Raw genomic sequence first — 12,125 nt, 5'->3', positions numbered from 1 at the left:
ATGTGATGTATAGATAGTTTCATAAAAATTTCATAGAGTGATTAATGTCATTCTACCTTAAAATGGATCTAAATACCAAAATCACGTCAAGCCTAAACACATACCAGATTGATTAAGAGCTACTGCCATGTTTCTGAAATTCTCTTATACATGGAGGCAGAAAATTTATACATTATAAAAGCTGTTTTTTTGCCTCCCAGCACATCAAGGTAGGTCTGTGTGCAGTGTACATACCCAAGAGGAGGTGTTACATGGAAAGAATTTAATGACTTAATTCCAACTTACTCAAGGAGCTCCAAGGTGATGGTTCCTTTGGGTTCTGCTTCTACACTCTTCCCCCAGAACTTGAGTTTGGGATAGATCGAACCATGAAAGATGAAATCATTGTGTAATCCTTCAGCATGAAACGCGCTAATTGGGGGGTGATGGCTGACCTGCTCAGAAATGAGTCTGAACCCAAGGTCATCTCTTAAAAAAAAAAAACATTGTAATTATACATTATTGTTCTTTGTCAAAATGCAATGCAAAAGTTTCAAAGAAACAGGTTCAAGAAAGAAACAATTCTTTATCTTCCTGATGAAAGAACAACATATCAGAAATTATACAAATGTAATCTGAACTAAACCCCATGCTATTATAATGTTAGCTACTTGAATGCATGATAGTAAAAAACATACACAAGAATTTGGGTGATTTGCATGAAACTATAATATTAAGCATACAAATTTAAAACTTATTGTCCCATTTATATTAAAATAGAGAAATCTAGTGTGTCCACTTTAAAATATGTGTGGAATAAATAAGATAAAAACTTGCATAGAAAAGAAGAGGATACAGAAAAGCTAAAGCCAAGTGAATTCCCTTAACTGTGCAGGCAAACGAAACTGCACTTTATGGCAACAGTATAATTTAGGTTGATATATTTTATATGGTTATTAAAAAAGGAAATCCATTTCTTATGATCTCCATAAGGTTTAATGGATTCATTACTCATGATTAATGACTTCTTACAACTGTATTTTTACACGTTTCAATATTTTCAACACAGCCCCCAAAATAGTAAGTAAAAAAAAAAACAACAACATAAAATGCTCCAGCCACACAAAATTGTTCTTGGTAACACTCAAAATACATTTATTCCCTCTTAAATAACACAAATCCAACTATGTATATGGGATGCAGTGAAAGATCTCACCGAACTAATTCATAAGTCTCTCCCAGCAGCGGATTGAAAGGCTTTCCAGTGCGTTCCCACTGAGAAGCAACTGCAGATACAGCAAATGCGGCCACACACTGCGGGACAGAGCAGTGGAGCAAGTTAAAAATAACCTAGCTTGCTTCTTACTCTTTCAGGAAGTGAAATTTTGCTGAAAATAGTAATTTAAAAATTATCTTGAGGAGTTTAATTACTTTGGGTTTTTAATCTGGCTCTAGCAACTTAATACAGAAACTTGGATTTTCAGAGTGAAAATCTTTTCTTATAGTGCATTCCCAACTGTGGTTTTATAACATCCTAAGGGTGCTACAGATTCTTTTAAGGACTTTTTAAAAAACTCTTAAACACCAAATTACTTTGAATTTGCATAACTTTTTAAGTCATAACACTTCTAGAATAGCAGACAAAAGATGCAAAACTGGTAACATTGGTGTAAAGTCCAATGAAGTTGGGAAAAGCTGATTTATATAAATCAAAGAACAGAAAGATTCTGTTTAGAATGCTTTGTGTGTCTGAAGGAGAACAGCGTGTCTATAGTGATCTGCCTGTGTCTGGTCCATTCATGTATTTCACATAAACATCTTCTATTTAAAAGAAAATAAGACAGCTCAATTCCCTATCTTCTGGTTTAATATATGGTAGTGTGTATATGCATATGTACACATAAGCTTAAACAAATATATATATATATATTTGTGCATATTCATTCCTTCTTGGAAATACCCTGAGAAAGTCTGAAAGAAGGAAGGTTGAATTTATTTTCCCCCCAAAATCCAATGTTACACCTAAAATTAAGACTTAGAAACAGCTCCCCAATATCCAGTTTAGTTTACAGACCACTTTCCGGTTCCCTACAGCTGTGTCTGTCTTTCTGATATGGAGGTACTCTTTTTTTTTTTTTAATATTTATTTATTTTATTTATTTACTTATTTTTTTTTTACATGGGCAGGCACCGGGAATCAAACCCGGGTCCTCGGGCATAGTAGGCAAGCGTTCTTGCCTGCTGAGCCACCGTGGCCCGCCTAATATGGAGGCACTCTTGACTAGAGGACAGGCAAGAGCAACAAAAGCAGAGGATACTCCAGACACGCTGATTACGTGGACCAGATTTCTGGCCTCACATGGGACCTGACACTTCCGTGGGGGGTGTGAGGAGAGGAGCGGTGGTGCTGAGGCAGAGCAGCCCCACCCTTCCTTGACACCCACCTGCATCCTTTCCACAGGATCAGCAAGCGAGCTGGCCTTGTGGATGAGGTACGTGTGCTCCATATACTCGGTCAGGCGCTGCAGGAAGCTTAAAGGTTCATTAAATATAACTGGCATCGTGATCTTGGAGAGTTCCTATAAAAAAAAAATGGAAAACTGTTATGTCCATTAGACATAGCAAACTTATCTGCTGCTGGCTGTCTTCACATAAAATGATCCTGGAAAGGAGATCCTAGAAAACAGCAACCTATGAAATTTAATTAGTGTCAGTTCAATTTCACAAATTTCTCCAAAGATTGCCCAAACGCTCCTTGGCTTCATACTTTACTCTAGTGGAGAGCACGAGATGATGACTGTTAATAAGTGAGACTTAAGAGTTGGATCAGAACTAGGAAATGGGATATGAAGGTGATGGGGACACAACAAATGCCTGCATAATGGGTTGAGGACCAACCGTATGTACCATTTTTGTAAGTAATTTCCCAAAAGAAAGTTCAAACAGAGTTTTTTGACTGACAGCACTGAACTTCTTGAGCACTCAAATCTAGCACAAAATGTGAACTAGGGTGCCAAAAAGCTGCTGTGCATTTTACAGAATTAATTTTAAAATCTGCCACCGTGACATGACAAAATTGCAGTAGACTCTCAGAAATAATTTAATGATTGGGCGGGGTGTGTGTGTGTGTGTCTCTGACCGTCAGCAACTTTTCACCCTTCGGTTTGCCTTGTGCCGTCACCAGGCAATAACACCGCGAAGCCTCTTCAATAACTGAATGAGTCACGAACTTCTCCAGGTGTTCTCTGGCTCGCAGGAGGAATAGTCCGATCATCTCTCCAACCTTCTCCCTCCCACTCACAGGCTTCCCACAGGGACCAGGTCTGCCACGCAACCTGCTGGTCAAGGTCCCACCGGCAGGTTCCGTCCCGAGTGGGCAATCCAGGCTGAATGCTACCTGACTTCTCTGATAGTTTTTCTAAACGCCCACATTCTCAACAATCTACACAATACAAAATAATGCGCCCTTCACAAACCTGTAACCGAAGCACATAAAAATACTCTCAGTTCATTCATAGCCATAAAATACTGCAGAACAAGGAGAGACATTTAGCAGCTCAACCTAATTAAGAGAAATGATTTATTGCTGCCTCGCTGGGGAGACTAGGAATTTTAGGAGATGAAAGAAGAGGGAAGAAGGGAAGGAGGGAGGAAGGGAGGGAAGGAGGGAGGAAGGAAAAGAAAGAAAGAAGTCTCAACAATATACACTATAAGATCTCATTAAACCCAGAAATTCACTGCTGGGGGGCAAGTCAAGAAAATGGGGACTATCCAAGCTTATCATAATTAAGACTTCCCAGGCTCTTCCTTCTACTTAAAAAATGTCAGTATAATTTTTTCTTGAAAAAATAACATTCATACATGACTCTTTGTGTAAAATATAACAATATGAAAGTAAAAACATGAAAATGCCTCTTCACTTCCCTTTCCTTTTCATCTCCCCAGCACCATCAACTTTGTGAGATGCATTCCTATGTACTTACACATAATATGTATATACAGATACGCACTACCGTTTGCTTTGAGCTTGTGTATTGACTCGACTTGCTTTTTTCCCTTTCCTGGTATTTTACATACATCCATGCAAGTCCATCAAGCTCCCTGCACTTGCGAGATGATGGAAGGATCAGACCACTGAACCGGACTGGGTTCCCACTGCCCCCTTGCCTTTCACTAGCTGTGTGACCTTGGCCTAGAGAAACCCTGTGCCTGTCTATTCATCATCACCATGGGACTAATAGTATGTACCACAAAGTATTGCTATAAGATTAAACTAAATGAGCTGATATTTGCAAAGCACTCGGACCAGTTTTGAGCTCACTAATACGTGCTTGTTAGATAGTTTTAAAAGTCCACACATAGATATATCAGGCCATATTTAATCATGTATCTTTTAAGCATGGGGGCAAATACTGCTTTAAAGTAGATTACGCGAAGCAGAATTTTTAGGTCAAAGTTATACAGTCAAAAAGTCTGACATATTGCATCAAGTTAAATGTCTTCCAAAATATTTCACAAATTTATATTCTCACCAATACTGCATGAGAGTCAGATTTTCTTTTAACATCAAAGAGGGGTATATTACTACCAATCTAGACATGTCCATGCCTTTCCATTAAGCAACTATTTGAGCATCTCTATGCGCCAGGCACTGTTCCAGGCACTGGAGTAAAAGCCTCATTACAGCCAACACTCCCCGAGAACGCCCGCTCTCCTTCCCTCCACCGTTGTACATTCTACCCCTATTTCAAGGCCTGGCTCAACACCCCACCCCAAATCATTTATGTCCACCTGGAACCTCAAAATGTGGCCTTATTTGGAAATGGGGTCTCTGCAGATGTAATTATGGTAAGGATTGAGAGATTATGTTGGATTTGGGTGGGCCCCAAATTTAATGAGACAGAAAAGGAAACAGAGAGGAAGGCAATGTGAAGACAGAGGCAGAGAGGAGGGGTATGTATCTACAAATCAAGGAATGCTGAGAACTGCCAGCTACTACCAGATGCTAGGAGACAGGAGGGAACACACTCCCCTCAGAGCTTCCAGAAAGAAGTAACCCTGCTGATATCACCTTGATATCAGACTTTTTGCCTCCAAACTATGAGGGGATATATTATTGTTTTAATTTCTCAACTATTCTGGCTCTCAGCACTTTGATTCCATTCTCCTTCAAACTCCTGAATCAGAATCTATTGTCACAGGGTACCACATTCTCACAGGTTAGATGAGAGTACCCGCTGCTATGCTGTATGTGCTAGCCGGCTCACCTGGATAATGCACTTCCCGAAGGAAGCAACAAAGTCTTATACACTTGGAGTGCGTCCCCGTCACCTCAGGGAGGGAAGGGCTTCTTGCAGGCACTCCGACCCCAGAGGCTCCTACATGCTCCCAGTGCAGCTGAGTTTATCACGCTGTACTGGACTTTTCATTTCCTCCATTGAGTTAAAACACTCTTGTTTAATGAAGGCAAAATGCAACGCCAAAAAAGTTAAGTGTTTATCTCAAGGAGTTGGTGATATTGGTCATTTTAATTATCTTCTTTATGCTTTTCTACTTTTTCAAAATTATTAAAAATGAATAGGTATTGTTTTTCTAATCAGGGTTGAGACAAGAAATATTATTTATAAACCTCACACTTTCAGACTGGCAGTAAAATAAGGATGAGGGAAGGCAACAAACTTATACCATAGAAACTGGACTGCCTTACAACAGGCACATTTATAGAGATACTAACCATAAAATGTACAAGAGAAAGTCAAAGAGTATAAATGGTAGGGTGGAAAAAGAAGAGCAACAAATGTAGGTTCCAAGCAGCCCAGTCCTAAGCTCCACAGGCAGGAAAGTGGCTAAAAGAAGGGACCTTGAAATCCAAAACCCGGGCTCAGATCCCCGTTCTATTGCTTACTGTATGTGTGACCGTGAGCGAGTACCTTCCATCTCTCCAAAGTAGGGTAATTTCATTACCTACCTCACAGGGAGCTGGTGCAAATTATATGAATGAATGCATATAAAACCCATGGAACAGGGCCAGGCATACATAAAGTAAACAACATGTTATCCAGTAACATTATAATTAATATTACACATGACCTCCAAGGTGGCATTGGGGCAAGGATGCTTTGAAGGCTGGGACACTTCACCTCGACCCTTGGGGGCCAAGCTGTAGAGCAGCTGCTCACACAGCAGCATGGCTTGTGGGTTCAGATCATAAAAGGGGGAGGCATTGAGGAAAAGGTCATCTGCTCCTCCTAAAGCCTCAGCCGGGGGGTGGGGATGTCATCTGTAATTTCCACTGATGGACTTCTCAGTGTCCGACAGATGGATGTCCTATCCACACGCCAAGGCAACAGGGACTTGCTATAATGGCAGCTGTCCCTTGGCTAATATATGACACAGACTGTACAAATTCTGGCTCAGCCCTCTTCCTGCTTTTTACATTTCACTTTGCTGTGCACAAAAGGATGCGGTTTATTTTAAAGGAATAAAGAAAACTTCAATTACCTGTGAGTTTGGTTCTAACTCCCCCCCGCCCCAAAAGAAGACTCTAAAGACTGACTGAGAAAATAAGAAAGGACTGGGTAACAAGGCGTTTCAGCCCTTCTCTTACCAGGGGGCTGGAGAATGGGAGCGTTTGCACCAAAGTGGTTTTGCTTTGTTTTCTCAGGAATGCTAACCTGGGGGCTCTAAAGAGTTGAAAAAAAAAAAACTGTGTACATTCCCAATTCATTACATATATCTCCATGGGGAAGTACACAAGCAGAATGGGTCAGAAAAGTGCCTATTTGGGATCAGTTGCTCAATGTCAGTTGGCTGGGCTTCACAGGAGTTATCAAGCAAATAAAAATCTCCGGAGATCAAGGCAAGAAGGACATGTTTTTATCACCAGTTAATTTCTCAATCATGAGAAAAGCTCCCAAAATTCTAAAAGTAAAGGCAATTTGATTTCAATTTTATAATCTAGAATAAATAATTTAACCACCTTTCTATTTCTTTTAGTAACTCAGAATGTAAATATTCAAGGAAATGAAAAGTTAACCATCTGGAACCAAAAACTCCTAGAAAAAGCAGAGGAGCGCCCTCAGCACCCTGTGTTAGGCAATGGTTTCTCAGACTTCATTCCAAAAGCACAAGCAACAAAAGAAAGAAATCAATTAATGGGACTTCATCAAAATTAAAACTTTTGTGCATCAAAGGACTTTATCATGAAAATAAAAAGACAACCACAAACTGGAGAAAATATTTTGCAATCACACATCTGATACGTATTTAATAATCAGAATATATAGATTCCTACAACTCAACAGCAAAAAGACAAATAACCCAATTTAAAAATAAGCAAAAGATTTGAATAGACATTTCTCCAAAGAAGATAAACAAATGACCAAAAAGCACATGAAAAGATGTTCAATATCATTATTCATTAGGGAAATGCAAATCAAAAGCACCATGAGATACTATTTCACAACTACTAGAATGGACAGCGTTAAAAAAGAAAAACAGAAGATAAGTGTGGGAGAGAATATGGAGAAAAAGGAAGCCTTGCTCATTGTCAGTAGGAATGTAAAATGGTGCAGCCACTGTGGGAGACAATCTGGCAGTTCCTCAGAAAACTGAACATATGATGCAGCAATCCCACTTCTGGTTTTGCTTTGTTTCTTGAAAGGAGGAACTCAAATATATGGGCACACCGTAACAGTATTATTCACAACTGTCAAAGGATGGAAGTAATCTAAGTATCTATCAACCGATGAGTGGATAAATAAAATGTGGTATATCCAGAGAACACAGTATATTATGCAGTCATAAAACAGAATGAAGTTCTGATTCCTGTTACAATATGGATGTTAAGTGAAATAAGCCAAACACAAAAGGACAAATATTGTATGATCTCACTTATAGGAAGTAATTAGAACATGCAAATTCACAGAGTCAGAAACTAGAATACAGGCAACCAGGAGCCAGGGTAGGGGTAGGGAATGGAAAGTCAATGCTTAATTGGTAGAGTTTCTGTTTGGGGCAAAGGAAAAGTTTTGATAATGGAGGGTGGCAGCACAACACTGTGAATGTAATTAACACCACTGGATTGAATATCTGAAAGTGGTTAAAATGGGGAAAATTAGGTTATATATAATATAATAAATCTTTTTTTAAAAAAATCACAGAACTATACAACACAGACAGTGAACTGTAATGTAAACTATGGACTACAGTTAATAGTATAATTATAATAATGTTGCTTCATCAGTTGTAACAAAGCCACTACACTAATGCAAAGTGCCAATAATAGGGAAAGCTGGGGGGAAGGGGAGTGGCGGTATATGGGAATTCTGTACTTTGTCTGTAATTTTTCTGTAAACCTGCAACCTTCTTTGGAGGGAAGACAGAAAGAATTGAGAGAACATATGCACAGAAATCCAGATTGCCTTAAAAATAACCTAGACTCTCAGGGAAGTATAAAATGCTATTTTGGGGTGGGCCACGGTGGCCTAACAGGCAGAGTTCTCGCCTGCCATGCCAGAGACCTAGGTTCGATTCCCAGCGCCTGCCCATGCAAAAAAAAACACCTATTTTAAAGTATAGCAATAAGTTTTCAATTTCATTGTCTTTATTGGTTTATAATTATTTTTAAATAATCATACAATTATTTTAATTATTAAAATCTACAGATCCCTGGACATGTAATGAACCTTTGGTGATGCAAACTACACTTTATTTCCCTCTCTCAGAGTTCTTAGAAATTTACAGATGCACTGTTTTTCTTTCTACTACAAGGAAGTTTGGCTCTCTACATATTGCACACAACTAATTAGTAGGTGTGCATATTCCAATAATAGGAAAAGTAACAATGTGCATTATGAAGGTCAAGTTCCAGGAAGAAACATTAGTTAGGACACTCTTATCACTGAGAGCTTCAGTCAGCTGGAAAAATTAAATATTTATGCTAGACAATTCTACCTCGTGACCCAGCTAAAAGTTTAAATTTATCCATGCAAATTAATACCAACCAATGATGAAACTGAAGAAATTCTTCATTTCAATTGCTCATCAGCTGACAAACTGAGAAGAAAACAGAAAAGAGAGAAAAGGCTGCTTCTTCATTTGAGCACTATTTAAAACAAGCTGAAATCAAGGCCAAGTTTGATCTCCACTGAAATGGAAAATGTTTTAGAACTGTCAAGTCTATCACTGAAATGACCAAACTTATAAATACTTAAAACCTGGTGGACGGAGAAAAAAATCCACTTTAGCGTTAGGCTCTGTTTCAAGGCCGCCAGCCCGGCCGGCAGAGTCCTCGCCCAGGTGTGCGACCCCGGCACAGGTGACCTGACGGTAGCAGTCTTGGCAATGCTCCTCACCTGGGGCTTTCCTCCGTGAGCCCTCAACCTCCACAGTCACCAAGGACGCAGAAGTAACGTGCCCTTTCTTAGATGTAAGGTCTCTGAGGGTCAAACGTCTCTTTCCCATCTTGTGCTCCTCAGTTCCTTCCCTCTGCAAGATTTCTAGCACACTCGTTTAGGACGGCATGCGAGGTTCTTGCCGTCTCAATTCCACTGAGTGTCCCCAAAGCAGTCACTCTGAGACAGTGGGAGAAAGCACTCCTGGAACCACACAGATGAAGACCTGGAAAAAGCCTGCTGTCCTCCCGCCTTCTGATGCTCGTTACCACGGCTCCTCGGCTCCCACACACCGGGCCAGGATAAGCATGCCTGGGGTACGCGTGGAGGGTGGAAAGAATACACTCAGAAATGAAGGGAAATGGAGCAGGAAAGGGGAGTATGTGTGTGTGTGAGTGTGTGTGTATGTGTGTGTAAATGGAACTGAAATCTGGGCACGTCAATGCAACCAGTGAAAAAACCAAGGAAGAAAATAACAGGAAAAGCTACGAGGAAAAAAATATCCAACGAAAGACCATTTCGTGGCTGTCTGGTAGCTGAATATTTTCCGAGTTGGGAGGTGGTGCAAGTCTCCTCTTTGGAGATACTTAGCCAGAGGCTGGACGACCATCAGGCAGATGTGGAAGGAGAATTTAAGCACGACACCAGCGGTGGTCTTCAAACTGAGGTATACAAAGACATTCCACGGGCGACATGGGCAGGGATGGTTTTAAGAACCGCCCTCTGGATGCTCACCTTCCACATGCTTTCTCACCTCAACACCAAGAGGTCTCAAGAATGCCCAGCTCCAGAGATGCCATGCCAGTCCTCTTTTCCTACCCCTTCTTTCACAACTGCCCTTCTTCTATTTGGGGGGTGGGGGCGGGGGAGGGGGCCGCACAATACTGAATCGTATTCAGAGCACGCAGTGAAGGGAGATTGAGAAATGCAGTACCGGTACCTGCGAAGCCTCTCTTAATTAAGGTATCATTAATCTGCATTAGGCCCCGTGTCTTCCCCATTTCAGTTAAGGGAAACACATGACATTAGAAGCAGGCCTTCGAGCCTGTGTTGAACACTCTGAAATCAAATCATTGTAGATTGGCGTGGTGGGACGTACCCAGTTTTATTTTAACTACCTTGCTTCTTATATGGTCTGATTCTCAAGGTGGTATTTATAATATGCCAGGTTTGGCAGCGCTCCATATATTATCTAGCTCTATATCTGTCAGATTTAGAATTCAGAGATAGAATGGTTGTCATAGTGACAAATACTGACATGTTTATGGGAATTCAAAAATAACCATAACGCCTGACAGAGAATCCAATCTAGCAACCAGGCTTGGCCCTAAGGTTACGTGACAGATATTCTGTATCAACTGAATGAGCTAAATCCGCAGTTTTGAGGAAAATACATTTAAAACTTATGATGAGATACAAAGTACTTCACCAAAAAAAGGTAACATACCAGCAAAGGTGCATTTCAGTAAGAAACATTTTCATCTTCTCCACCTCTTCTCAATATTGCAAGGAGACAGCTATGTGAACAGGGATTTGCAGGGCCTGGAAAAGCCCCTCTGGTATGTTTCCTAGACGCTGAGGAGCCTGGGGCTCCAGTGAAAGGGAACAAAATCCTTGGGGTTCCAAAACTTTGCTTTCAGTAACATTAAAGGAAGTCCTAATAGAATTTCCAGCTTACAGATTATAAAAAGTACTTTTGATACCATCCTGCTATCTGACTTTTGGTATATAACTAGAAAGGAGTCAAAGAACGGAATGACACTGTTAGATACCAAAACCCCACGAAACTCCTACTCCCATGTATCTATTAACATGAGCAAGGTTCTCGGTTCTTGCATTTATTAAAAAAATAAGTTATTGAAAATCCTGTTTCATTCTAGCAATAAGTGATAGCCATTCTCAGATATCTAACCCCAAGTGAAAAAAAAAATCTTCACTAAAAAACATCTAACCATTTATGTTTATAATTTATTAAATTTTGTAATGTTTGCTATTTTGACCTTTTTCTTTTTCTTTTCCTATCCCTTCATATTACCAAGAATAACTTGAGGCAGAAGTGTTTTAGTACTAAAGTCTAATGGTCATAGGATATAAATTTTTAAGTTTTAATATCCATAAGTACTTCTGTGATAGCTGAGTATGATACAGTGATCAATAAAAGATCTTCAAAGATAAAAACATTAAGTTAGGACAACATTCTATGGGAAACATGGAATGGAACTACAAATTTTCCAATTACTAAAGAACAGTTTGTTCAGACATTTAGTTAACACAGTGATGGTGGCAATAAAAATCTCTATGGTATCTCACCTTTAAGACTGAGATGACAACTTTGCTTTAAAAAATCAGTATTTATAATATACCAGGACCTCTGTCATCTGCATAACAACCCAGGGTTGGCACACGCACACTCCTGAGAGTGAGGGCGGCTGCACACTTGGTCCCTTGCACCTCACTTGCCTCACCCAGTACCCGTCCTTGTTTCCAGAGTCCCTAATAAACACGTATAACCTAACTTAGGGGTGAGCCCTGCTGAGGAAGCCTCATAGCAAAGGGATGAGAGCGAAGGGGAAAATATAGGATAATGGGATTATTGGATTAAAGAGTTCTTCAGTAAAGGGACAATGGGAGTAAGGAAATAAAGGACAAAGGTTTCAAATTATTAACCAATAGTAATATTACTTCTAAGGGGCTGGGAATTTGTTGGGTAAAAAGCTTCAATTCACAGAGAGGTTTAGGATTGAATTGCAG

At 40.0% G+C, this 12,125-nt stretch overlaps 1 protein-coding gene across 17 annotated transcripts in view; it reads right to left on the bottom strand.

Annotated features, from left to right (window-relative positions):
* Positions 1-12,125, bottom strand: part of OSBPL1A (oxysterol binding protein like 1A) — a 264,203-nt gene that overhangs the window by 19,851 nt on the left and 232,227 nt on the right. For all 17 annotated transcript variants that reach the window (XM_077135758.1, XM_077135756.1, XM_077135759.1 and 14 more), the window contains 3 exons: positions 2,424-2,558; positions 1,196-1,293; positions 286-468 (listed from right to left, as the gene is read on the bottom strand). In XM_077135758.1, coding sequence (XP_076991873.1) covers positions 286-468; positions 1,196-1,293; positions 2,424-2,558 — 416 coding nt within the window. The remainder of the gene's footprint in view (positions 1-285; positions 469-1,195; positions 1,294-2,423; positions 2,559-12,125) is intronic.

Source organism: Tamandua tetradactyla, chromosome 18 (assembly GCF_023851605.1).
Source record: "Tamandua tetradactyla isolate mTamTet1 chromosome 18, mTamTet1.pri, whole genome shotgun sequence".
NCBI lineage: Eukaryota > Metazoa > Chordata > Mammalia > Pilosa > Myrmecophagidae > Tamandua > Tamandua tetradactyla.
Note: the sequence above shows the minus strand (reverse complement) of the source record. Positions and strands in the feature narration are given on the sequence as shown.